The 26,006-nt window shown below is 46.9% G+C and overlaps 3 protein-coding genes and 1 long non-coding RNA gene across 15 annotated transcripts in view; 1 reads left to right on the top strand and 3 right to left on the bottom strand.

The window, feature by feature from the left end:
- Positions 1 to 7,653: 7,653 nt before the first annotated feature.
- Positions 7,654 to 17,251, bottom strand: LOC126513578 (uncharacterized). Its single transcript, XR_007595387.1, has 2 exons — positions 17,121 to 17,251; positions 7,654 to 7,743 (listed from the first exon to the last, which is right to left on the bottom strand). It is a non-coding gene; the product is annotated as an uncharacterized lncRNA (long non-coding RNA).
- LOC126513574 (carbonyl reductase [NADPH] 1) lies at positions 11,614 to 14,238 on the bottom strand. Its single transcript, XM_050162020.1, has 3 exons — positions 13,833 to 14,238; positions 13,210 to 13,317; positions 11,614 to 12,247 (listed from the first exon to the last, which is right to left on the bottom strand). The coding sequence occupies exons 1-3, from the start codon at positions 14,119 to 14,121 to the stop codon at positions 11,811 to 11,813; spliced, it is 834 nt and encodes a 277-aa protein (XP_050017977.1). The 5' UTR covers positions 14,122 to 14,238; the 3' UTR covers positions 11,614 to 11,810.
- Positions 17,252 to 21,550: 4,299 nt separating the features above from the next.
- LOC126513575 (carbonyl reductase [NADPH] 1) lies at positions 21,551 to 24,074 on the bottom strand. The gene is made up of 3 exons (XM_050162021.1): positions 23,770 to 24,074; positions 23,147 to 23,254; positions 21,551 to 22,184 (listed from the first exon to the last, which is right to left on the bottom strand). The coding sequence occupies exons 1-3, from the start codon at positions 24,056 to 24,058 to the stop codon at positions 21,748 to 21,750; spliced, it is 834 nt and encodes a 277-aa protein (XP_050017978.1). The 5' UTR covers positions 24,059 to 24,074; the 3' UTR covers positions 21,551 to 21,747.
- Positions 24,075 to 24,312: 238 nt separating this feature from the next.
- Positions 24,313 to 26,006, top strand: part of Setd4 (SET domain containing 4) — an 83,320-nt gene continuing 81,626 nt past the window's right edge. For 6 of the 12 annotated variants that reach the window (XR_007595383.1, XR_007595385.1, XR_007595384.1 and 3 more), the window contains exon 1: positions 24,313 to 25,318. Coding sequence is in view for 5 of the 12 variants with exons in the window: in XM_050162008.1 (XP_050017965.1) it covers positions 25,123 to 25,318 (196 nt within the window). In the remaining 7 variants the exon portion in view is untranslated. Of the gene's footprint in view, positions 25,727 to 26,006 lie in introns of all 12 variants that reach the window. The other 6 variants (XM_050162009.1, XM_050162017.1, XM_050162016.1 and 3 more) reach the window with 6 other exon arrangements.

Here is a 26,006-nt window from a genome sequence, read left to right as displayed (position 1 = left end):
CACTTCATTGTACAGATTCTTAGTGTTTTCAGTTCTTATCTCGGCTCCTTTTGTCCCATGGATTTGTAGGCTTGGTTTTTTGCTTGCATTCCAGAATTCTTGGACGTGAGGTCATGCTTGTTTTTGTAAAATCATTCCTTATTGATATTTGACTATAATAATTTTCTGACCTCATCTTCCACCTCCACATTCTTTCTTCTGCTTGGTGATGCCCATTGGAGATGCTTTCCATTTTTTCAAATTTGAATTTTTGAAATTTCATTTCCAATATTTCTATTTGCTTGCTTGCTTGCTTCCTTCCTCCCTTCCCTCCCTCCTTTATCTCTCTGTCTCTCTGTCTCTGTCTCTCTCTTTCTCTCTCTCTCTCTTCCTTTCAGAATTTCAGTTTTATTGCTGAAATTGTCTTCCATGTTGAACTTTTCTTATCCACTTTTCTGAGTTTTTCTTTGTTTTTCTGACTTTCCTCTCCATTCTGTGTCAAACTCATCTGCCTGTTGGGATTGTTTTTCAGGTCAATGATCATTTTTACCAGAAACATTTTGGAATTGTCACCTGAAATGTTCCCTACTTTAGTATCTTTTAGCCATTACTGAGGGTTAGGATCTCCTGGAGGTGTCATGTAACTTGTTTGTTCATGCTTCTTGTGTTTCCGTATTGCAGCTGGTGCATCTGCCTGTGTAGCTCTTCTGGTTTTTATTTGGGAATTGTATTGTCATGTGCCCTTGTGACAGCTAGCTTTATCTGACAACTTGGCACAGTCTAGATTCGCCTAGGAAGAGATTGTCCTCCTCAGGGTGTCCTGTGGGCATGCCTGTGGTGGACTGCTTTCATTGCTACTTGTTGCAGGGAGACCCAGCCCACCACAGGCAGTACCATTTCCTGGACAGGGCTGAGAAAGCCAGATGGGAGCTGGCAGGCAGCACGGGTGCATTCCTTTTCTTCTGCTCTCCACGGTGGCTGTGATGTGACCAGTTAGCTCCTGCCTTGACTTCCCCTCGATGATGGACTGAACCTGGAATGGTCAGCCAGAGAAGCGCTTTCCTTCCTGAAATTGCTTTTGGTCAGAGTATTTTATGACAGGAGCAGAAATGTCCCTAGAATGCCTCTCTTGAAAGCTCAATCCCATGTTGTTCATGACGGAGGAATCAGTCGCTAGAGAGGCGTCAGCAAACCTTACTAGATATAGAACAACGCTTGAAATCCATCGTGGCCCAACTAACACACCACCAGTGGACACAAAACCGAGACTGGAAAAACTGATGCAGACATGTAATAAATATGTTAAATGTTAAATATGTTAAAAATCAGAGGGGCTGGAGCGTGGCTCAGCAGTTGAATGCTTTTTTCTTTTCCGGAGGACCTGGGTTTGGTTCACAACCCCCGAAACTCCAGATTTAGGCATCTTGTGCTCTCTTCTGTCTTCTCCTGGCCTCACACGCATGTGGTGCACACATATACACATGAGCAAAAATAGAGCCTTAAAACTATGTGGGGGAGTGTAAAGATAGGAAGGGAAATGGGCAAAAGAGGCAAGAAGGAGGGAGAGGAAAGCAGGTCAGATGCAAGGAAGGAAAAAGAAGGATAGAGGTTAGAAAATACACGGAGGAAAGAAAAGGGGGGAGTTTCTGATAATGGAACAACTCAAGAACAAAATTATAACAATGTTCCATGGGAAATAAGACCTAGAAACATGAGAGGGTTCGTTTTTAAGCCAGCAAGGAAAAGCTGCAAACCTGGTGATGGCCTAAGAGAAGGAGGGGATACAGGGAGTACATCAGAAAAGAGGGCTGGCAAGACGGCTCAGCAGGTAGACTCGCTTGCTGCCAAGCCTGGGCCGAGACCACAAGGCAGAAGAGAAAGCCACCGCCTGCAAGCTGACCTCTGACCTCCACATGTGGCCATGTGCACATTCAACTAGTAAAGGCAGGCAAAATAAAGTCATTGTAATTTAAAAAAATTAAGAAAGAAAAGGAAAAAAAATCCCAACAGTGAAAAAATTCACAAACAAAATTAGAAGAGGAAAAAACAACTAAAAATGTAAAAAATATACTAAAGTTACAAACACTGCTAAGAACAAAATAAACTAAAAGTAAATAGAAAAAAAAGAATCTTAAGAATAAAATACAAAGCCGGTTGACAATTTCTGCACTGCGGAGGTCAGGGGCATTGTCGGGTTCCTATTGGGGAAATGTCTGCTGTCAGCTTGCGCTGGTTTTCCCGCGGTACTTTTCTTTCTTCCTGTCCAGAACACTCTGGGGCCACACTTGGCTGTGTTGTGTGAGCGGGCTGTTTCACGCTTCTGAGACCCCAGATCTCCACCGCCTGGGCAGCTCAGGACTCAAGTAGGTCATGTCACCCAAGAGCGCTGAGAGTATGGGAGCAACCTCAACACTGAGAACTGTACAATCAAATAGCCTTCATAGAAATTAAACTTACGATCTGTACGCGGGAGAGATTCCTTGGCTCGCTTCCCGGCATCTATCTGCAGGGAGAGTGTGTTTACCCAGGGTTATCTGTGTCAGGGGCATTTGCTGGACTGTGGGCTTAGTGTTAACATTTATGTTTGCCTAAGGTCAGTTAATAAGTTACATGTGGGGCTCTGACGTGCATTGCGTGTCCACCAGTCAAGTCTCCCCGGGAAGGAACTCCCAGAGATGTGTGCAGGGGCCCGTGTGCAGCCAGCCTCCTCTGCCCATTCTCGGTGGCACAAGCCAGGTGTGTTGACCCATGACTCAGGGTTTCCTAACAATTTCAACCTTATTGTGACTCGGGCTTTTCCCAGCGGGCTCGCTCAGCTCCCTGTGGCTTCTGTCATACTGTAAGATCACGGGAGTCATATGCTGTGTGTGGCTCCCTTTGTGCCATAAGAGATTCCTCTTTTTTTTTTTTTTAGCTTAGTGATTATTTGAAGCTTCATTTTTAAATTTTTTGTTTTTGAGAATTTCATATATGCACACTGGGTTTATTTCATTTCTGCCCCTATTCCTCCTCCAGGCTGCTCTGTGTCCCTCATTCTATCTCCAGTTCATCATCTCTCCTTCTTCATTTATTATTGTTTTACACACACACACACACACACACACACACGTGTACGCACACACGCATGCACTCATGCACACACGCACACCGTATTGAGCTCATTAGTGTAGTGCATGTGAACACATGTTTAGGGCTGACCACTTTGGATCAGATCACCTGTCAGAGGCCTGTCCTTGGAGAAGATGATTCTATGTGTCCTCATGGATTGCTGTAGTTCTTCATCTAGAGCTGGAACCTTGGGAAAATTGCCCATCTGTGTTGATATGTCAACTGCTTTTTGCATTATGCAGGTCTTACTTAGGCAAGCAGACTGTTGAGATCTCATGGACTCTGTGTCTCTGACATGTCTAGAAGACACCATCTAGCAGTGGGCGCCCTGGGCCCCCGACTTTAGCAGTCTTTCTCCTCAGCCCTAGTTGAAGGGTTTGTGCTGTGGATCTCTCAGTTGGGGCTGGCACCACGTGAGCGCTCATTCTTTGCAATGTGAGCCCTTGTGGATCTCTGTAGTCACCTTGGTACAGCGCAAACTTCACTTTAGAGGAGAGCTACTTATGTTTTCCAACTTTTCTTGAGTGTTTCAGACTCCTGAATGTCTCCCTTGTTGAGAGAAGCAGCGGCTGCCATCCCAGCTCCCAGCCGCCAGCTAGCTGTATACTCAAAATAATTACACAGAAACTGTACTCTTTTAAACACTGCCTGGCCCATTAGCTCTAGCCTCTTATTGGCTAGCTCTTACATATTAATCTAACCCATTTCTAATAATCTGTGTAGCCCACGAGCTGGCTTACCAGGAAAGATCTTAACCTGCGTCTGCCTGGAGTGGGAGAATCATGGCGACTCCCTGACTCAGCTTCTTTCTCCCAGCATTCTGTTCTGTCTACTCCACCTACCTAATTTTCTGTCCTATGAGGGCCAAGGCAGTTTCTTTATTAGTTAACCAATGAAAGCAACAGATAAGATACAAGACCCACCTCCATCATTTCCCCTTTTTCTGTTTAAACAAAAAAGAAAGGCTTTCACTTTAACATAGTAAAATTACATATAACAAAACAGTTATCAAGTAAGAATTACAGTTACAATATTTATTATCTACTTTATCTTTTATCATAACTAAAGAAAACTACAACTATGTATCCATTCTTCAACTCCATCAAAGACCCCAGAAGGATATAATATTACCTAAGCAAACAAGAAGTAAGTAACTTCTAAAATTCTAGAAATGGCAGAGACATTTCGCTGCCTGTACAGTCACCCAAAGTTCCTCTGTACCGTTGGGGCATCCATCTTCAGCCTTCAGGCCCATAGTATCCAGCAGGCTTTTTCATCAAGCAGGAAATTTTAAAGACAGTTCAGTCACTTTCTGCTGTGTCCTGCAGAATGTCTTGCAGACTCTTTCATGAGTCAGAAACCCCGAAAGACCATCTCACCTTTAGGCAAGTTTAGCAGTCCTCTTTCCGCGGGTTCTTTGTGTCCAGTTCATGCAACAGTCCAGGCAAGAGCAGTTTCTTGCCCAAATGGCTATCAAACTCCATAAGGATCCTCTTCGATGCCCATCTTTCTCTCGAAGTAGATTGGTGCTGCCAGGAGCAGATGTGTCTCATTGTCATGAAAAGTCCTAAGTTATTAAAATATTTTAAATGCCATATTCTGCAGCCTTTGAAAGATATGAAGAATGCCTATCTAACTAAAATATATCTCTATATATCTAGAAAATCTAAGTAACATGAGTACAAACTTGACTATTATGATTATCCATTAGCAACCTATATTTCCTAATTATACATTACATTTTAAAAGTGAACTACACAATCACAATACCTTAATCAAGATTAGAAATATGCATATACATATAAGAAAAATTGACCTTAAAATCCATACCAATGCAAATTATTTATACCTATATCATTTCCCCCTTTAAATGTAAAAGAACATTTATAAACAATATTTTGGGAACATGGGCGCAGTTGTTTGTGCATGTGCTCCTTGTCCCCCATGGAGCTGCTGCTTCTGCAGTCCTGATGGTGGAAACTGTCGCCTTTCCTGTGTTCCCCTGATGCATTGGCTGCATGTCAGGTACTATTTCCCAAAGGAACAGGCTCTTGGGTTCCCAGGTATTAGAGAACACACTGAGCACACTCCAACTCTCCGGAGCAGTTTGGGAGCATGTTCTTCGGTAGAAACGAGTGACATAGAAGGCCTGTTTGCAAGAACACAGAGTGTAAGCAGGTGGAGGAACCAGACTTCAGTGAGGTTATGAGAGACGTCTTGTGCAGTATGTAGTGTTCCTGGGGGAAGGAGGGTCATGGGCAGTTCCTGGTGCTGCCTGGAGCTGCCCTGGGTGATGGACAATGAGCAAGTGCTTTTCTTAGCTTGTGGGGATGGTGTCATTCCTAAGGGCACTGTGGGGTGAGAGCGTGTACTATGTGTGTCCACACACCTGTCATGATGACCTGTATTCTATTATTATCCTCACTTGAGAGTTAATGGGATCAAGGCCCAGAAGACACAGTCACCCTGTTTCAGCTCATGTATGTAAAGTTGTGAATTCTTCATGTCTCTCTTCATTTCAGGACTTCAGATATGCTGGCATGCACTTCATGGCTGAGTTACATTCTAGCCTCTCCCCACGGCTGAAAATCTTTCAACAGATAAAAAGGGGAAAGAAGAAATAGTCTAGAACAAACATATCATTCAGACCGAGGAGTGAGTTTGCCCAGTCAGTAAGTGCCTGCTTACAAGCTTGAGAACCCAAGTCTGAGCCCCAGGACTTGTGGCATGAACTTTAATCTCTGCACTGGGGAGACAGAGGTATCAGATTTCTGGAGCTAATTGGCCAGCTAGTCTAGCAAGTGCTCTATCTTTAAAACCAAATGAAAAAAGCAAAAGCGACCAAAAACAGTGTACAGCATCTGAGGAATGACCCCAGGGTAGACAGAAGCTTCTGTCCTGCCTAGTCCCACAGTCGTTCAATCCCAAAAAACACACAGAAGCTTATATTAATTATAAACTGATTGTCCTATTAGCTCAGACTTATGATTAACTAACTCTTACAACTTAAATTAACAAATAATTATTGTCTATGTGTAGTCATGTGGCTTGGTACCTTACTCAGCGAGACATTCTCATCTTGCTTCCTCTCCATCTGGCTGATGACTGCAGATTGAGCCTTTCCTCCTCCCAGAATTCTCTTAGTCTGGTCATTCTGCCTACACTTCCTGCCTGGCTATAGGCCAATCAGCATTTTATTAAACCAATACAAGTGACAAATCTTTACAGGGTACAAGACAGCACCCCTGAGGCTGTCGGTCATATATGTGCACATGAAAATGCACACATACACCACATGAAGTCACCCCCAGCCACACACATACTATGGGTACATTTCTTATAAGCACACACTCACATAAGACTCACTGGTGTGACTGTTTGTTGTGAACAAAACGCCCAGAAAAGAACTCCAGGGGGAGACCATGTCTGCAGAGACTGACAGACTGACAGGACCTGCAGGAGAGTGGAGAGACCGGGATTTTGCAGGTCCAGAGGCTAATTACTTTATCTTGGGCTGGTTTTAGCTTCTGGAATGGCCATTTCTAGCTCCGCTCCATATGTGGAATTAATTGGGGATAATAAATAAAAAACCTCTTAGGAGCTATTAACTTAGCAGAAGACCAGCTTCCAGCATTCTAAGAGTTAAGAATGCCCTGGGACAGCATCTGGGCCTAGAGCATAGCTCCCTGTCTCTGTACCTGCCTCTCTGGTGTACCCACAAATGTAGGCTAAAGTTAACTGGATTGATAACTTTCTTTGGTCTGTAAAAACTAGAAAACCTTCATGAAACAGTTTCTGAGTTTCCAATGAAAGAAACATGCTACATTTTGCTAGCTCAGAGCATGCAGGGTGTTTCTGGGTGTTAAAAACGAGCCAAAAAAAAATATGACAGAGTGAGTTCATGGACCTTTTCCTTAAGGCAATGTGAAAGCCAGCAGCCAGGCAAGACTGCAGGGGAAGGTAGGAGAGAGGGTGCTGCAGCTGTCCACCTGGCCCATGCTACTGACTCTTCGTCTGTGCTCGTCTGAATTTGCACTGTATTCCCCAACTTGCCCACCAGACCTCTGTACCTAGTCTTCCTGGTGTCTAGTAAAATAACGCGCTGCCCCTTACGTAGCAGGAACTAGAGTTGTAGAACGAACTCTTAGAGAAGGTCAGCAATCAGAGTCGCGTTGAATTTCCCTCTGCACATAAAGCAAAGCTGCTGGATAATCCTTGGGCAGAAGCATTCCCCCATAACTGCACGGGCTTCTCTTTACACACTTCTAATGCCTGCCTCACCTGGAGGTGAGGACTGACGTGTACAGAGGCAAGGGCCATCAGGGAAGGCCGCTCCTCTTCACTCAGAACAGCACACGATGCCCCCATTATTCCCCTTTGAAGATGACAGGATGCTCTGTGCTCAGAAAGTCTACAGTTGGTTCAGTAGAGGGGAACGAATTCTCACTGTTTCCTGACACCCAGGAACTAGGGATCCAAGGTCAAGTTCCATTTCCTTACTCTTCAGTAGGTTGCTACTGGCACGGTGGCCCTTTAAATGAAGTGAGACATTTGAGTTGCACTGACCTCAGTATGCACGAGGGCGGTGGGATTGGGAATACAGTGAAATTCAGGAAACAAATGAGACCTTTCCACGACGGAAGATTCTGTTGTTTCCTATAGATTGCATGTAGTCAATTCCCATTTCAGGCCAGCCCTCTAGTCAGCTGTTTACCAAGCATTTGAGACACCCAGCCCCCAGAATATTCTTGTTCTGCATCTCTACACAGACCTGGAACTGCTAGGCTCCAAGCCCCAACTCAGGGGAAGAAGCAGAGCTGGAAAATGGGAGCAGATCCAGAAGAAGAGAAACTTTGTCCCTGATCATAGAGTTGGTGAAAACGTCCTTGGACTCTGCAACTTGACTGGCCAGGCTCTGAGGCTCTAGAGCTTGCAACACCACCCCACCAAGGGGGCAGCCAGTCACAGGCCCTGAGGCTTGGAATCCCCAAGCCTCTTCCCCTCTGTAAACCCCTCTGTCAGCTTGTGGGGTCTCTCCTGCAGTGTTCTAGTTGCAGCAGCTGCTGCTGTTGCTTTGTTTTGGCATTGGAGTTGTTCTCCTGGTGGTGATTAGTGTCCGGACTTTGCCCGTAACATGTTCATATCAGAGATAGGACTGACAAGTGTGCCATGACTCAGCAGGTGCCTGTTAATCCCAGTGACCTGGTTCAGTCCTTGGAAGGTGTGCAAAGGTGGAGGGAACGGCAGATTCCATGAAGTTGTCGTGACACCTCTGCAGGTTTGCGTGGGTGTTTGGTCTGCACACACGCAGGCACACAAATACACACACATACACAGAAAGAAACATACTTTAGCACCACATTCCCACCCTCCACACCATACATACCACACACATACACTGTACTGCACACACACCAGACACACATACACACAGCATACACACACCACCCCCTGACAGCCCACCCCACACATACAGTACATACCCTATACAAACACGCCACACACCATACACACACATATACACCACCACACACCATACCATATACACTACACCAATGCCACCTGTACAACATAGCATACACACATAACACACGTAAAACACACAAACCACACACATGTAACACATTCATCACACATATCACACACCCCATACCACACTCCATACCCACAGAGGACACATACAAGACATACACCATATCACTCACAAACCACACCACACTACAGTCATACACATATATCACACACCATCACAGACACCAATAATTTCTGTCACCATACACCACATCACACCTAATACATATGTCACAACCATACCAACACACCATACACACAAACACACCATATACTTCGCACACACATGTCACACCACTACACCCATACCATACTCACACACTACACACACCCATACACACATGCCATACTACACGCACCCTACATACATACATACCACACCCATACCACACACACACCACACATACATACATACCACACACACCACATACCATGCACACATACACACCACATACACCACTCCCATACCACACACACATCATACACACATACACACCATACACACACCACACCCATACCACAACACACCATACACACATATCACAACACACACACACAAACATAGAGACAGGTGTTCATTCTATGACGTCGGTTGGTTACTCTAGAGAACCCAGATACACCTCATTACACCAGCTAGAGATTCCAAAAGATTTTGGTTATTTGTATCCAAATTATACAAATGACATCAATGTCGGGTAACAACATTTTTGATATTTTATACTTCAAATCCTGATGTTTCCTCATTTAATTATTATCTACAATGTTCCATTGTACAATGAGCTGGGACTAAAAATTAATTAAACAATTATTAAGAAAAAAGAGAGCCACTATTAGAGTAACTACATTGAAATTTCCATTTCTAACCATTTAAAATAAGCAAATTCATCAAATAGAAATAACTGTAACTATACAGGAACTATACAGTGGATCTTGTAAATTTTAGACATTGGTTTCATTTGTAATTTTCCCTTCATTAGGCCAAATTCTGTTCTAATTAATACATGTAAATGTAATGACAGAATCCAAGGGTGTAGAAGATGATACTTCAGATGCAGATCCTCGCGGGTTTATTGATTCCATGAAATCGGGAGACGCTTTCTTAATGGCTTCACCTTTGTTCCTCTCCCCTAATGACGCTGTCCTGCCCACTGCTAAAGCCTCATCTACAGCAGATCCTAGGCCTGAGTCCTCGCTATGAGGGACCCCAGAACATTTAACATGTGGTTCTGCCTGCACAAAATGTGTTGCTTGGTCAACGGGAGAACTGTGATGGAAAGTTCTGGAGAGAAGGTGTGTATGCTGTGACCAGAACGCCAGGCAGGAGTCTTGTCTGCAGACACGGATGGACTCATAGGACTTTCAGTGCTATGGAGACTGGAATGCAGCAGGTCTTCATCTTGGGCTGGCTTTAGCTTTGTCATTCCTTGTTCTACTCTGAATGGACTCCTGAAGATGAGGAGGAGGAGGAGGAGGAAGAGGAGGAAGAGGATCTGCTGCTGACAGCTGTTAGACATTTTTAATGCAGCAGAAAACTAACTTTCTATATTCCAAGAGCTAGAAAGTCATCGGAAAGCATCCTGTTGTGGCATCAATTCTAACGGTATTAATAATAAAGTCCCAGAGTCAGATACAAGGGTTCATGCTGAATGTCAGAGAAGCAGAGCACCAGCCACTCGCAATGCTCAGAACTAGGGGGCGGGCCTGTCCTCATTGCATCTCCAGACTGCATCTGTCTCCACCAAACCTCAGACTGCAAGGAGCTCCTGTCTCCTCCTGCCTCATGTTCATCTCTACCCAGCCATATCCCTCCTGTCTCCACCTCCCTAGTTTTGGGATAAAGGTGTGCTCCACCACTGCCCACCTCCCTAGTGCTGGGATAAAGGAGTGCTCCACCACTTCCCACCTCCTTAGTGCTAGGATAAAGGCGTGCTCCACCACTGCCCACCTCCCTAGTGCTGGGATAAAGGAGTGCTCCACCACTGCCCACCTCTCTAGTGCTGGGATAAAGGTGTGCTCCATCACTGCCCAGCTCCCTAGTACTGGGAAAAAAGAGTTCTCCACCACTGCCCAGCTCCCTAGTGCTGGGATAAGGAGTGCTCCACCACTGAGTGATCCCAAGTGCTGGGTTTAAAGGTGTGTGCCACCACTACCTGACCTCTGGTGGTGGCTTAGCTCTGCATTCTGATATTCAAGAAAGCTTTATTTGTTAAAACACAAAGTACCATTGCATCTTGGGCTTCTAAAGTGACACCCCCCATCTCCGTGTCCTCATCTCTCTATCCATCAACCAAAATATTTAAAAGAGGAATTGATTTATGATTTCTATCCTCCATAAAACATATAGAACAAGGAAAGATATAAGACCTTAATAATACTGCTTGTTTGTGGGAACATAGAATGTGGGCACCTAACTCTGTGTTCCCAGGTCATGGTCTCTCAATGGCTCCAGAATAGATGCTCTGTTATTCTTTTGAGGGCTGAGATTGTGTTTTGCACCTCAGACACCGTCCTTGACTCAGGCTCTTGAGCTTGTCCTGCTGTCACCCAGAACACACCTGTGCGGCTGCTACAGCCAGCAGGGATCACAGAGCCCCCTGTATTCTGACCTGGCTCTTGAGATCTCCACTGACTGCTGCTCTGCTCCTCCTTCTGTTGGCCCTGACTTTGGTTTTATTTACACCCCTGAGATGAAGCCGATTTTGCACTGGCAGAAGCTGCACAATGAGGACTGGAGAGATGACTCAGCGGTGAGAGCACTTGCTGCTCTTGTAGAGACCTCAGCCATCTTTAACCCGAGCTCTAGGGGAGTCTCTGCCCTCTTCTGGTCCCCAGGAGCACTTTATGCATGTAGTACCTGTCCATTCACCTAGACAAGATGCTCACACACATAAAGGAACACCAAGATTATACAAATCATTATGCTTAAAGAACAAGCCACATATTTTTATTTTTTCCCCAGAATTGACTTTTTCTCATCCTGTATCACAGAGGGAATCATAAAACAACTCACAGAATTACAAAGGTCAGTCAGTCAAGTAGTTAAAGAGTGTTAAATTAGTATATTGTGTTAGTATATTATCAATGTCCCTTGGCCCTCACCAACAGGATACAAAGAGAGGGAGAGGTGATGTGGGAAGAGGTGAGAGTTGAGTTCACCACTGTTCAACCTGTTTTTCATGAACAAACTGCCCATGAGGTCCCTCTGCATCTGGTGGCAAAAGAGCCAAGTACACGGGGGTCTCTGCTCCTTCTTCGGGGCTCTTGGTGGCTTTTGGTCCTGCCATGTCTGTTCTCACCCACCCAGGGCAACAGGCATTGAGGAGGATCTTGTCCCCTTTCCTCTGCTCTCTGAGTTTCTGGGCGTGGATTCTCGACAGGACTGTCACTCCAATCTTGCTCACCCCATAAGCACTATTAGGCCAGCCTTCTTTTTCATGCACTCCTTTCTTTGTGTCCTCCACAAACTTGTTCATGAGCCCCACCAGCTCCTCTTCTGTGATGGTATCACTTCGAAACTTCTGCTGCAGCTCCGGGCTACAGTTTTTCAGGGCTCTGAGACTCAGCATGCTCGATACGTTCACCACTCTGCCTAAAACACACCACAAATTGCTATGTAAAGAGGTACACAATGATGGTATTTTATCTTGGTGAGATTTTACACCAGGAAGCTTCCATGTAAGAGAGGATGTGGAGAACAGGACTGAGGTAGTACAAGAAACTGCATTCTTTCCTTTAAGGTTCGGGTGGGCAGAGCAGCCAGGTCACCATGGAAACAGCACCCTTTAGAGGTTCTAGAGATGCAGAGGAGCATCAGGAGAGAGGACATGAGTTCAGATGAGGTATACTTCCTCAGCTCTAAACCAGACCCTTACAGTCCTGCAGGGGCTCATTTGTCATTGCTGGTGCATGGTCATTGAGTGGTGTTCACACGCCATGCAAATAACATGGGGTATCAGCAGTTCATGATAACAGTTATGTGATTGTTAGTTCTGCAGAGCATGTACAAGTTGATGGAGAGCTAACATGAGCCTGCACTGTATTAAGGACAGGTGAGATTATCAAGTGGTGTGAACCATGCTAAAGGCTTAGGCTTGTCCCCTGAAGTATCTTTGGGAGGAGAAGACTTGGGTAGACAGGGTGTAGAAACCCTGGACAGGGCATGCTCAAGAAAGGAGGCCTCCTGGGTGGAGTTGCAGTTTCCCAGTCCTGACCTGCTGTAAAGCTGAGTGAGGGAGGCACTGTGTGGGCACAGTCTGAGGTCTTGTGGGGCAGGGCATTGCGACCAGCAGGGTGCGGTTGGTGTGCACCAGGTTTTAGAGAGGAATGGAATCCTAAAACCCCCTAAAGTGTGAGCATGTGGAACAACAGACCTTGGACGCACAGCGGATGGTTACAGCGGAGTCGCACATGCATAGAGAGAATCAGGGGCTGCAAAGAGAGAATCAGGGACCACAAAGAATTGAGACCCAAAGAGCAGAGACTCTGACCAAGTTTCAGAGAGGCTGAGGCACAGAGGGAGAGGAGCGGCCTGGAAAGCAGCCACAGACTCACCTTGGGGTTTTATTAGTGGGAGCAGCTCAGTGCAGACATCTTGGGTACCAAAAAAGTTTGTTTTCAATGTCACTTCTGCTTGAATGTGGAAGGGGGTGGGGTCAGCATCTTCCGGGGGGAGAAAGAGAATCGCGTTACTCCAGTGGGACTGTATAGACAGGACTGAGCGCCCTAGAAATACACTGCCAGGTATTTAGTCAGGCCACTGCCCTACTGCCAATCTGAATATATTCTATCATTTTTGACAGGCAGCACCCAGGGATGGGGCTAGGGAAGGGTTATGTATTAAGATAGCAAAGTAACCCCCTCCCTTGCTCTTCTCTTTTTCTCCACCCAATTCCTTGTTTATTTTACTATCACATAAGAGTTCTATTGAAGTATACCCATGCCCACCTACTCAACAGCTGAGTGAGGGAAACTTGGAAAACACGGGAAAGCGGTCTAGTTGGGTAAACACAGGGCTCTGCTCTGCCTGCAACCCCCACCCTGGTCCTTATCTCCCAGGGGACCTGTTTTAGACTCCCATGACCCTTTCCCTGCCCTAGCAATGCTTCCCTGAGAAGAAGAGCCCATCCTGGCACCACCGGGGAAGTCGCCTCCCCTTTCCACACCCCAGGGCATACTCTTGAAGGCAATGCCCGCGTTGTTGACCAGCACGTCCAGTCCCCCGTATTCTTTGAGCAAAAAGTCTCGCAGGGCGCGGATGCTCTGCAGGTCGTCGATGTCCAGCTGGTGGAAGCGCGGGCTCAGGCCTTCCGCCTGCAGCTGCTGCACCGCAGCCTTGCCTCTTGCCTCGTCCCGGGCGGTGAGCACCACGACCCCCAAGAACTTCCGACAGAGGTCACGAGTGATGGCGAAGCCTATGCCCTTGTTAGCCCCGGTCACCAGCGCCACGCGGCTGCAGGATGACATGGCTCGGTGGGTGTAGAGTTGGGGTCGGAGAGCAGCGAACCTGGGGTTAACTCTGCAGCAGGAGGTAGCTGGACAGCCAGTCCACGCAATGTTTTTCTAGCGGTTGTAAATTGGAGAGGCCAGCATGGGCGCAATGCGCAGGCGCATCTCTTGATGCCGCCCCCAAGAGGGCGTGGCGCAGCAGGCGGCTTCTCTGGGTCTTGCTGTTTTGAGACTTCTGAAACCGGGCGATTGTCTTGGTGGTGTTTATTTATGGAGTGGTGGCTCACCTTCGCAGGACTGACCTTTTTTCTTTTTTAATAAAAATTTCCAATGAAAGAAACATGCTACATTTCGCTAGCATGCAGGGTGTTACTGGGTTTTAAAAACCAGCCACAAAAAAACCGGCTGGGCCAGCTAGCTCACAGGTATTTTAGGCTTTCTTCTTAAGCCGACTTGGAAGCTAGCAGCCAGGGAAGACTGCAGGGGAAGGTAGGAGAGAGGGTGCAGCAACTGTCCACCTGGCCCATGCTACTGACTCTTCGTCTGTGCTCGTCTGAATTTGCACTGTATTCCCCAACTTGCACACCAGACCTCTGTACCTAGTCTTCCTGGTGTCTAGTAAAATAACGCGCTGCCCTTTAAGTAGCAGGAACTAGAGTTGTAGGATGAACTCTTAGAGAAGGTGAGGAATCGGAGTCGTGTTGAATTTCCCTCTGCACATAAAGCAAAGCTGCTGGATAATCCTTGGGCAGAAGCATTCCCCCCTAACCGCACGGGCTTCTCTTTACACACTTCTAATGCCTGCCTCACCTGGAGGCAAGGGCCATCAGGCAAGGGCCATCAGGCAAGGGCCATCAGGGAAGGCCGCTCCTCTTCACTCAGAACAGCACAAGATGCCCCCATTATATTCCCCTTTGAAGAAGACAGGATGCTCTGTGCTCAGAAAGTCTACAGTTGGTTCAGTAGAGGGGAACGAATTCTCACTGTTTCCTGACACCCAGGAACTAGGGATCCAAGGTCAAGTTCCATTTCCTTACTCTTCAGTAGGTTGCTACTGGCACGGTGGCCCTTTAAATGAAGTGAGACATTTGAGTTGCACTGACCTCAGTATGCACGAGGGCGGTGGGATTGGGAATACAGTGAAATTCAGGAAACAAATGAGACCTTTCCACGACGGAAGATTCTGTTGTTTCCTATAGATTGCATGTAGTTAATTCCCATTTCAGGCCAGCCCTCTAGTCAGCTGTTTACCAAGCATTTGAGACACCCAGCCCCCAGAATATTCTTGTTCTGCATCTCTACACAGACCTGGAACTGCTAGGCTCCAAGCCCCAACTCAGGGGAAGAAGCAGAGCTTGAAAATGGGAGCAGATCCAGAAGAAGAGACACTTTGTCCCTGATCATAGAGTTGGTGAAAACGTCCTTGGACTCTGCAACTTGACTGGCCAGGCTCTGAGGCTCTAGAGCTTGCAACACCACCCCACCAGGGGGCAGCCAGTCACAGGCCCTGAGGCTTGGAATCCCCAAGCCTCTTCCCCTCTGTAAACCCCTCTGTCAGCTTGTGGGGTCTCTCCTGCACTGTTCTAGTTGCAGCAGCTGCTGCTGTTGCTTTGTTTTGGCATTGGAGTTGTTCTCCTGGTAGTGATTAGTGTCCGGACTTTGCCCGTAACATGTTCATATCAGAGATAGGACTGACAAGTGTGCCATGACTCAGCAGGTGCCTGTTAATCCCAGTGACCTGGTTCAGTCCTTGGAAGGTGTGCAAAGGTGGAGGGAACGGCAGATTCCATGAAGTTGTCGTGACGCCTCTGCTGGTTTACGTGGTGTTTGGTCTGCACACAAGCAGGCACACACAGACACACACACTCATACACAGAAACACACATACTTTTACACCATATCCCTACCACACCCACACATACACTATACTACCCATATTCCAGACATACATACACAGCATGTGCACAAACCACCCCAAAGCACACCCCACACAGAGACAGTACACACACCATACAAATATACCACACCATACATACATACACACTACCACACACTATACCATATACACTAAACCCCACACCACCTGTAGAAATAGCACACACAGAACACACACCACTGTTGTAAGGAGCAGCGGGCTGCGTTCCCCCACCCCAGCTCCGCACGGCTAGCTTTATACCCAAAATAATTGCACGGAAACAAATAAAAACAAGACCCACCTCCATCACAGCACCACACATACATATTGTTGGACTCTAGCGTCCAAACACCGAGGAGGAGTCGCCCCCAGAGACCACCTTACACACCACAGCTATTGCAAAAGCATGAGTATTTTATTAATTCTGTCATGACAGGGTCCCCCAGCATTCGGGAAGCCGAGAGACCTCGAATAGCTGGCACAGGCTACTTTTAAAGGAGAAGGCCACAGAAGCAAGGGGGGGGGGTTGTGATTGGCTTATTCAAAAGGGCTATTATCAATAATTGGCTGGAGAACTGTTGCCAGATCATATGAGGTAAGAGGTCATTTTGACCCCGTTTCCCAGGGGACCGAATCAAAACATATGTATATGGGTAATTGTTCAGGAACTGAGTACATGTATGTGTAGCTGTTAGGTCCTTGGTTCCCAGGGGAGGAGGGGAAGCACTATGGCATGGAGGCTGAGAGGACTCAGAATAGTCAGAAATGGCTTCAGGATTGTCTTAAAGTCTTACAATACCACACACATATAACACATCACACATATCTCATACCACACAACACACCCACAGAGGACACATACCATACCACTCACAAACCACACCACACACCAATCATACACATTTGTTGAAATAGGAGCGGCGGCGGGGCTGCGTCCCCAACACCCCAGCCGCTTGGCTAGCTCATGCCCGAAATAACAACACACAAACTGTATTCATTTAAGAACTGCTTGGCCCATGAACTCTAGCCCTTACAGGCTAATTCTCGCACCTGGACTAGCCCATTTCTAATGATGTGTGTAAGCACCCCAAGGTGCACTTACCGGGAAGATTCTAGCCTCCGTCCATCCTGGGAGAGTGGAGCATGGTGTCTGTGCTCCAGAGAGCAGAGTCTCTCCGGGAGCAGAGCAGAGTCTGACCTCACTTCCTCTTCCGCCCAGAATTCTATTCTGTTTATTCCTCCCACCAATGCTTTAACCTATGAGGCCAAGCAGTGTGTTTATTACTTAACCAATGAAATCAACAGATTGATATATGACACTCCCACATCACACATTTACCACACAGCATCACAGACACTAATAATTCCTGTTATCACCCACCACACCACACACAATACACACATCACACAAAAACACACCATACAAACACATCCATACCACATATACAATACACATCACACCACACATCATAATACACACACCATATACATCACACACACATGCTACACCACTACAACCATACTACATATATACACGTTCCATACACACACCACCACACCCCTACCACACACATACATACCACACCACAGACACATCACACCCATACCACACACACACCATATACACGTACCATACACACACACATAAACCATACATATCACACACATATGCCACACCACTACAACCATACCACACACACAACACACACACCATACACACATACCACCACACCCTGATGTGGGAATGGTTTCTTATTAATAAAGACACTGCCTTGGCCCATTTTATTGGATAGAAAATTAGGTAGGCGGAGTATACAGAAGAGAATTCTGGGAGAAAGAAGGTTAGAGGAGGAGTCGCCATGATTCTCCCGCTCCAGACAGACACAGGTTAAGATCCTCCCTGGTAAGCCAGCTCGCGGGCTACACAGAATATTAGAAATGGGTTAGAACAATATGTAAGAGCTAGCCAATAAGAAGCTGGAACTAGCCGGGCCAGGCAGTGTTTAATAGAATACAGTTTCCGTGTAATTATTTCGGGCATAACCTAGCCATGCGGGCGGCCGGGTGCCGGGGACGCAGCCCCGCTGCTCCTATTTCAACAACACCCCTACCACACACATACATACCACACCAAGACACACTACACCCATACCACACACCCACCATATACACTTACCACACACACACATAAACCATAGACATCATACACACATGCCACACCACTACACCCATACCACACACACCATACACACATACCATATCCCTTAGACCATACACACACCACACCTGTACACCATACACATGTACCATACCACACACACACACACACACACACACACACACACGGGAGTTCATTCTATAATGTCCGTTACTCTAGAGAATCCAGATACACCTCATTTACACCAGCTAGAGATAACAAAAGATTTTGGTTATTTGTATCCAAATTATACAAATGACATCAATGTCTGGTAACAACATTTTTGATGCTTTATACTCCAAATCCTGATGCTTCCTCATTTAATTATTATCTACAATGTTCTATAGTCAATGAGCTGGGATTAAAAATTAATTAAACAATTATGAAGAAAAAAGAGAGCCAATATTAGAGTAACTACATTGAAATTTCCATTTCTAACCACTTAAAATAAGCAAATTCATCAAATAGAAATAACTGTAACTATACAGAAACTATACAGTGGATCTTGTAAATTTTAGACATTGGTTTCATCTGTAATTTTCACTTCATTTGGCAAAATTCTATTCTTTATTTTTTAAATTTGGTAATCTGCATCACATGTAAATGTAATGACAGAGTCAGAGGGTGTAAAAGATGGTGCGGGACAATCGTCTATATTCTGTCAATTATATTTTAAATAAATGCTGATTGGCTGGTAGCCAGATAGGAAGTAAAGGCAGGAAAACCAGACAGGAAGTAGAGGTGGGACAATGAGAACAGGAGTATTCTGGGAAGAGGGAAGCTCTTTTCGCAGTCCTGCCCAGATCACCGAAGAAGCAGGATGTGACCTGCCCCGCTGAAAAAGGTACTGAGGCATGTGGATAACATAGATAAGAATAATGTGTTAATATAAGCTACAAGAGCTAATAAGAGGCCCAAGCTAATGGGCCAATTAGTTCATAATCTTATGGAGACCTCTATGTGATTTTCTTTGGGGCTACCGGCTGTGGGAACTGGGCAGGATCGAAATCCCAACAAGCAGGCCCTCATGCAAGAAACTGCTCTTGCTTGGACTGTTGCATAAACTAGACATAAAGAACCTGGAGAGAGAGGACTGTTGAAATTGCCTAAAGGTGGGCTGGAGAGATGGCTCAGAGGTTAAGAACACCACCTGCTCTTCCAGAGGTCCTGAGTTCAATTCCCAGCAACCACATGGTGGCTCACAACCATCTGTAATGAGATCTGGTGCACTCCTCTGGCGTGTGGGCATACAGGGGAGGCAGAATGTTGTATACGTAATAAATAAATCTTCATAAAAAAAAAAGAAATTGTCTAAAGGTGAGATGGTCCTTCAGGGTTCCTGATTCATGAAAGAGTCTGCTGCAAGACATTCTGCAGGATACAGAAAAAGTGACTGAACTGTCATTGGCATTTCCTGCATCATGGAAAAGTCTGCTGGATGCTGGATGCTGAAGATGGATGCCCCAAGGATACAAAAGAATTTTGGGTGACTGTCCAGGCAGAGAGATGTCTCTGTCATTTCTAGGCTTTTGGAAGTTGCTTATAATGTACTTTCTGTTTGTTTAAGTAATATTATCTCCTTCTGGAGTCTTTGATGGAGTTGAAGAATTTATATAGTTTTCCTTAGTTATGATAAAAGATAAAGTAGATATAAATATTGTAACTATAATTTCTGCTTGATAACTGTTTTGTTATATGTAATTTTACTATGTTAAAGTTAAAGCCTTCCTTTTTGTTTAAACAGAAAAGGGGGAAATGGTGTAGGAGGTCCTTTTGACTATGTGTTGCTTTCATTGGTAGAATAAAGAAACTGCCTTGGCCTTTTGAGAGGACAGCACTTAGGTAGGCAGAGTAGACAGAACTGAATGCTGGTAAGAAGGGAGACAGGGAGCTGCCATGGAGTTACCAGGTCAGACATGCTGAATCTTTCCTGGTAAGCCACAACCTCTTGGTGACATACAGATTATTAGAAATGGGTTGAATCAAGATGTGAGAATTAGCAAATAAGAGGCTAAAACTAATGGGCCAGGCAGAGTTTAAATGAATACAATTTCTGTGTGGTTATTTTGGGTGTAAGCTAGCCAGACAGCCAGGACCAAAAGCAGGCCCGCTCCTCCTGTTACAAAAAGATGATAATTCAGAGGTGAATCCTAGTGGCTAATTGTTTCCATATGATGCTTCCTAAATGGCTTCACCTGTGTTCCTCTCTCCTAATGACGCTGTCCTGCCCACTGCTCAAGCCTCATCTCCAGCAGATCCTAGGCCTGAGTCCTCGCCATGAGGGACCTTGAAACATTCAACATGTGGAGCCTGCTTGCACTGAACAGAAAGTCAGGGAGGAGTCTTGTTTGGACTGATAGGGCTTTCAGTTCTATGGAGAGACTGGAATGGAGCAGGTTCAGAGGCTAATTATATCTTGGGCTGGTTTTAGCGTCTGGAACGGCCACTGCTTGTACCACTCTGAACATACATCTGAAGATGATGAAGATGATGAGAATAATCAGGAGGAGCAGGAGGAGGAGGAGGAGGAAGAGGGTCATGCTGCTGATACCTATAGAAGCTCTTAATTCAACAGAACGTAACTTACACTAATCCAAGAACTAAAAGACATTAAACAACATCTTGGGCTTATAAAATGATTCCCTTTTCTCATTGTACCCATTTCTCTGGTCTACCTACCGATGTATTTTAAATTTCCTTCATATTTTACTTTGCTCAATAAAACTTTATAGAACAAAGGAAGGTATAAAACTGCTTGTATGTGGGAACATAGAATGTGGGGTAACCTAACTCTGTGTTCCCAGGCCATGGTCTCTCAATGGCTCCAGAATAGATGCTCTGTTATTCTTTTGAGGGCTGAGATTGTGTTTTGCACCTCAGACACCGTCCTTGACTCAGGCTCTTGAGCTTGTCCTGCTGTCACCCAGAACACACCTGTGCGGCTGCTACAGCCAGCAGGGATCACAGAGCCCCCTGTATTCTGACCTGGCTCTTGAGATCTCCACTGACTGCTGCTCTGCTCCTCCTTCTGTTGGCCCTGACTTTGGTTTTATTTACACCCCTGAGATGAAGCCGATTTTGCACTGGCAAAAGCTGCACAGTGAGGACTGGAGAGATGACTCAGCAGTGAGGAGCACTTGCTGCTCTCGTAGAGACCTTAGCCATCTTTAACCCCAGCTCCAGGGGAGTCTCTGCCCTCTTCTGGTCCCCAGGAGCACTTTATGCATGTAGTACCTGTCCATTCACCTAGACAAGATGCTCACACACATAAAGGAACACCAAGATTATACAAATCATTATGCTTAAAGAACAAGCCACATATTTTTATTTTTTCCCCAGAATTGACTTTTTCTCATCCTGTATCACAGAGGGAATCATAAAACAACTCACAGAATTACAAAGGTCAGTCAGTCAAGTAGTTAAAGAGTGTTAAATTAGTATATTGTGTTAGTATATTATCAATGTCCCTTGGCCCTCACCAACAGGATACAAAGAGAGGGAGAGGTGATGTGGGAAGAGGTGAGAGTTGAGTTCACCACTGTTCAACCTGTTTTTCATGAACAAACTGCCCATGAGGTCCCTCTGCATCTGGTGGCAAAAGAGCCAAGTACACGGGGGTCTCTGCTCCTTCTTCGGGGCTCTTGGTGGCTTTTGGTCCTGCCATGTCTGTTCTCACCCACCCAGGGCAACAGGCATTGAGGAGGATCTTGTCCCCTTTCCTCTGCTCTCTGAGTTTCTGGGCGTGGATTCTCGACAGGACTGTCACTCCAATCTTGCTCACCCCATAAGCACTATTAGGCCAGCCTTCTTTTTCATGCACTCCTTTCTTTGTGTCCTCCACAAACTTGTTCATGAGCCCCACCAGCTCCTCTTCTGTGATGGTATCACTTCGAAACTTCTGCTGCAGCTCCGGGCTACAGTTTTTCAGGGCTCTGAGACTCAGCATGCTCGATACGTTCACCACTCTGCCTAAAACACACCACAAATTGCTATGTAAAGAGGTACACAATGATGGTATTTTATCTTGGTGAGATTTTACACCAGGAAGCTTCCATGTAAGAGAGGATGTGGAGAACAGGACTGAGGTAGTACAAGAAACTGCATTCTTTCCTTTAAGGTTCGGGTGGGCAGAGCAGCCAGGTCACCATGGAAACAGCACCCTTTAGAGGTTCTAGAGATGCAGAGGAGCATCAGGAGAGAGGACATGAGTTCAGATGAGGTATACTTCCTCAGCTCTAAACCAGACCCTTACAGTCCTGCAGGGGCTCATTTGTCATTGCTGGTGCATGGTCATTGAGTGGTGTTCACACGCCATGCAAATAACATGGGGTATCAGCAGTTCATGATAACAGTTATGTGATTGTTAGTTCTGCAGAGCATGTACAAGTTGATGGAGAGCTAACATGAGCCTGCACTGTATTAAGGACAGGTGAGATTATCAAGTGGTGTGAACCATGCTAAAGGCTTAGGCTTGTCCCCTGAAGTATCTTTGGGAGGAGAAGACTTGGGTAGACAGGGTGTAGAAACCCTGGACAGGGCATGCTCAAGAAAGGAGGCCTCCTGGGTGGAGTTGCAGTTTCCCAGTCCTGACCTGCTGTAAAGCTGAGTGAGGGAGGCACTGTGTGGGCACAGTCTGAGGTCTTGTGGGGCAGGGCATTGCGACCAGCAGGGTGCGGTTGGTGTGCACCAGGTTTTAGAGAGGAATGGAATCCTAAAACCCCCTAAAGTGTGAGCATGTGGAACAACAGACCTTGGACGCACAGCGGATGGTTACAGCGGAGTCGCACATGCATAGAGAGAATCAGGGGCTGCAAAGAGAGAATCAGGGACCACAAAGAATTGAGACCCAAAGAGCAGAGACTCTGACCAAGTTTCAGAGAGGCTGAGGCACAGAGGGAGAGGAGCGGCCTGGAAAGCAGCCACAGACTCACCTTGGGGTTTTATTAGTGGGAGCAGCTCAGTGCAGACATCTTGGGTACCAAAAAAGTTTGTTTTCAATGTCACTTCTGCTTGAATGTGGAAGGGGGTGGGGTCAGCATCTTCCGGGGGGAGAAAGAGAATCGCGTTACTCCAGTGGGACTGTATAGACAGGACTGAGCGCCCTAGAAATACACTGCCAGGTATTTAGTCAGGCCACTGCCCTACTGCCAATCTGAATATATTCTATCATTTTTGACAGGCAGCACCCAGGGATGGGGCTAGGGAAGGGTTATGTATTAAGATAGCAAAGTAACCCCCTCCCTTGCTCTTCTCTTTTTCTCCACCCAATTCCTTGTTTATTTTACTATCACATAAGAGTTCTATTGAAGTATACCCATGCCCACCTACTCAACAGCTGAGTGAGGGAAACTTGGAAAACACGGGAAAGCGGTCTAGTTGGGTAAACACAGGGCTCTGCTCTGCCTGCAACCCCCACCCTGGTCCTTATCTCCCAGGGGACCTGTTTTAGACTCCCATGACCCTTTCCCTGCCCTAGCAATGCTTCCCTGAGAAGAAGAGCCCATCCTGGCACCACCGGGGAAGTCGCCTCCCCTTTCCACACCCCAGGGCATACTCTTGAAGGCAATGCCCGCGTTGTTGACCAGCACGTCCAGTCCCCCGTATTCTTTGAGCAAAAAGTCTCGCAGGGCGCGGATGCTCTGCAGGTCGTCGATGTCCAGCTGGTGGAAGCGCGGGCTCAGGCCTTCCGCCTGCAGCTGCTGCACCGCAGCCTTGCCTCTTGCCTCGTCCCGGGCGGTGAGCACCACGACCCCCAAGAACTTCCGACAGAGGTCACGAGTGATGGCGAAGCCTATGCCCTTGTTAGCCCCGGTCACCAGCGCCACGCGGCTGCAGGATGACATGGCTCGGTGGGTGTAGAGTTGGGGTCGGAGAGCAGCGAACCTGGGGTTAACTCTGCAGCAGGAGGTAGCTGGACAGCCAGTCCACGCAATGTTTTTCTAGCGGTTGTAAATTGGAGAGGCCAGCATGGGCGCAATGCGCAGGCGCATCTCTTGATGCCGCCCCCAAGAGGGCGTGGCGCAGCAGGCGGCTTCTCTGGGTCTTGCTGTTTTGAGACTTCTGAAACCGGGCGATTGTCTTGGTGGTGTTTATTTATGGAGTGGTGGCTCACCTTCGCAGGACTGACCTTTTTTCTTTTTTAATAAAAATTTCCAATGAAAGAAACATGCTACATTTCGCTAGCATGCAGGGTGTTACTGGGTTTTAAAAACCAGCCACAAAAAAACCGGCTGGGCCAGCTAGCTCACAGGTATTTTAGGCTTTCTTCTTAAGCCGACTTGGAAGCTAGCAGCCAGGGAAGACTGCAGGGGAAGGTAGGAGAGAGGGTGCAGCAACTGTCCACCTGGCCCATGCTACTGACTCTTCGTCTGTGCTCGTCTGAATTTGCACTGTATTCCCCAACTTGCCCATCAGACCTCTGTACCTAGTCTTCCTGGTGTCTAGTAAAATAACGCGCTGCCCTTTAAGTAGCAGGAACTAGAGTTGTAGGATGAACTCTTAGAGAAGGTGAGGAATCGGAGTCGTGTTGAATTTCCCTCTGCACATAAAGCAAAGCTGCTGGATAATCCTTGGGCAGAAGCATTCCCCCCTAACCGCACGGGCTTCTCTTTACACACTTCTAATGCCTGCCTCACCTGGAAGTGAGGACTGACGTGTACAGAGGCAAGGGCCATCAGGGAAGGCCGCTCCTCTTCACTCAGAACAGCCAGAACTAGAAACACCCCTTCCTTGGCATTGACTAAAGCTTGCTCCTTGCTGTTTGAAAACGCCTGCGTTCTCACCTTTTATTTCTCCCTACGAGCTTCTTACTTTTTCCTTATACTTTGGCCCTAACAATTCCGGTAACAGGCTCGGGACAAAACTAATGCGTACACAAAGGTGGATGAGGGGATAGCTGCCTGGGAAAATGGTGTGCCCGGGTCCTGATGGGAGCCAGGTAAGCCAGCCTGGTGCAGGGCTGCAGGTGTGTATTTGGTGGTGGTGGGGGAGGGCTGGGGAACTGCGCGTGCGCAGCAGAGGCGCAGGCTCGCGACCCGCAGCCGCTTCCTCCACAGCTGAGTGCGCCATCTGCGTCTCCACACCCGCCACACGCGGTTCCCCAGGTGAGCGGAGGACTTCCGGGTTGGCCCTGCGTTGTCTGGGGAACGGCAGCGGGGTTCGGTTGGACTTCCCGAGTTCTGTGCGGATCCTGACCCCAATTTCCTGGTCCTTCCGGCAACCTCTCCCGGACCGGAAGTCAGGACGGGATCGAGCCCTGTGCAGGCGTAGGGTGCACGGTCGTCTGTCCCCAGTCTGTTTGCCTGTGTGGGCGACGTGCAGTGATTGAAGGGGTCCGCGGGACTGTGCTTTGGCGCGTGGCCATCACTGGGGTGCTGGTGGGAAGCAGGGTGCAGGGCTTCGGTGGAACTGCACGTCCCTGTGCACCACATCTGGGCACCGGCGGGGACCAGGCCTGCACGTCCAGTGTTCCTGCCGAGGTAGATTATTAACGCTGGCTGCGCGGCTGACCAGTAGGTTCATTTCTGCCCTGGCATTTTTTCTTTCTTTTTAAGAAGCAGATTTTGAAGTCATTTTTCATGGGTATAACATGTCAAGTATGTGTAAATCACTTATGCCGCTTTAGTATGCACCTGTACTGCACAGGGTAGGGCGTGAAATAGAAAGAGCTTTCAGATAGTGTTCTTTAGGTCGTTTGGTTATACAGTTATACTCTTTCTTCCTCTCTCTCTCTCTCTCTCTCTCTCTCTCTCTCTCTCTCTCTCTCTCTCTCTCTCTCTCTCTCTCTCCCCC

The sequence above is a fragment of the Alexandromys fortis genome, unplaced genomic scaffold (assembly GCF_014885135.2).
Source record: "Alexandromys fortis isolate MF-2015 unplaced genomic scaffold, M_Fortis_MF-2015_v1.1 scaffold_128, whole genome shotgun sequence".
In the NCBI taxonomy this organism is placed as follows: domain Eukaryota; kingdom Metazoa; phylum Chordata; class Mammalia; order Rodentia; family Cricetidae; genus Alexandromys; species Alexandromys fortis.
Note: the sequence above shows the minus strand (reverse complement) of the source record. Positions and strands in the feature narration are given on the sequence as shown.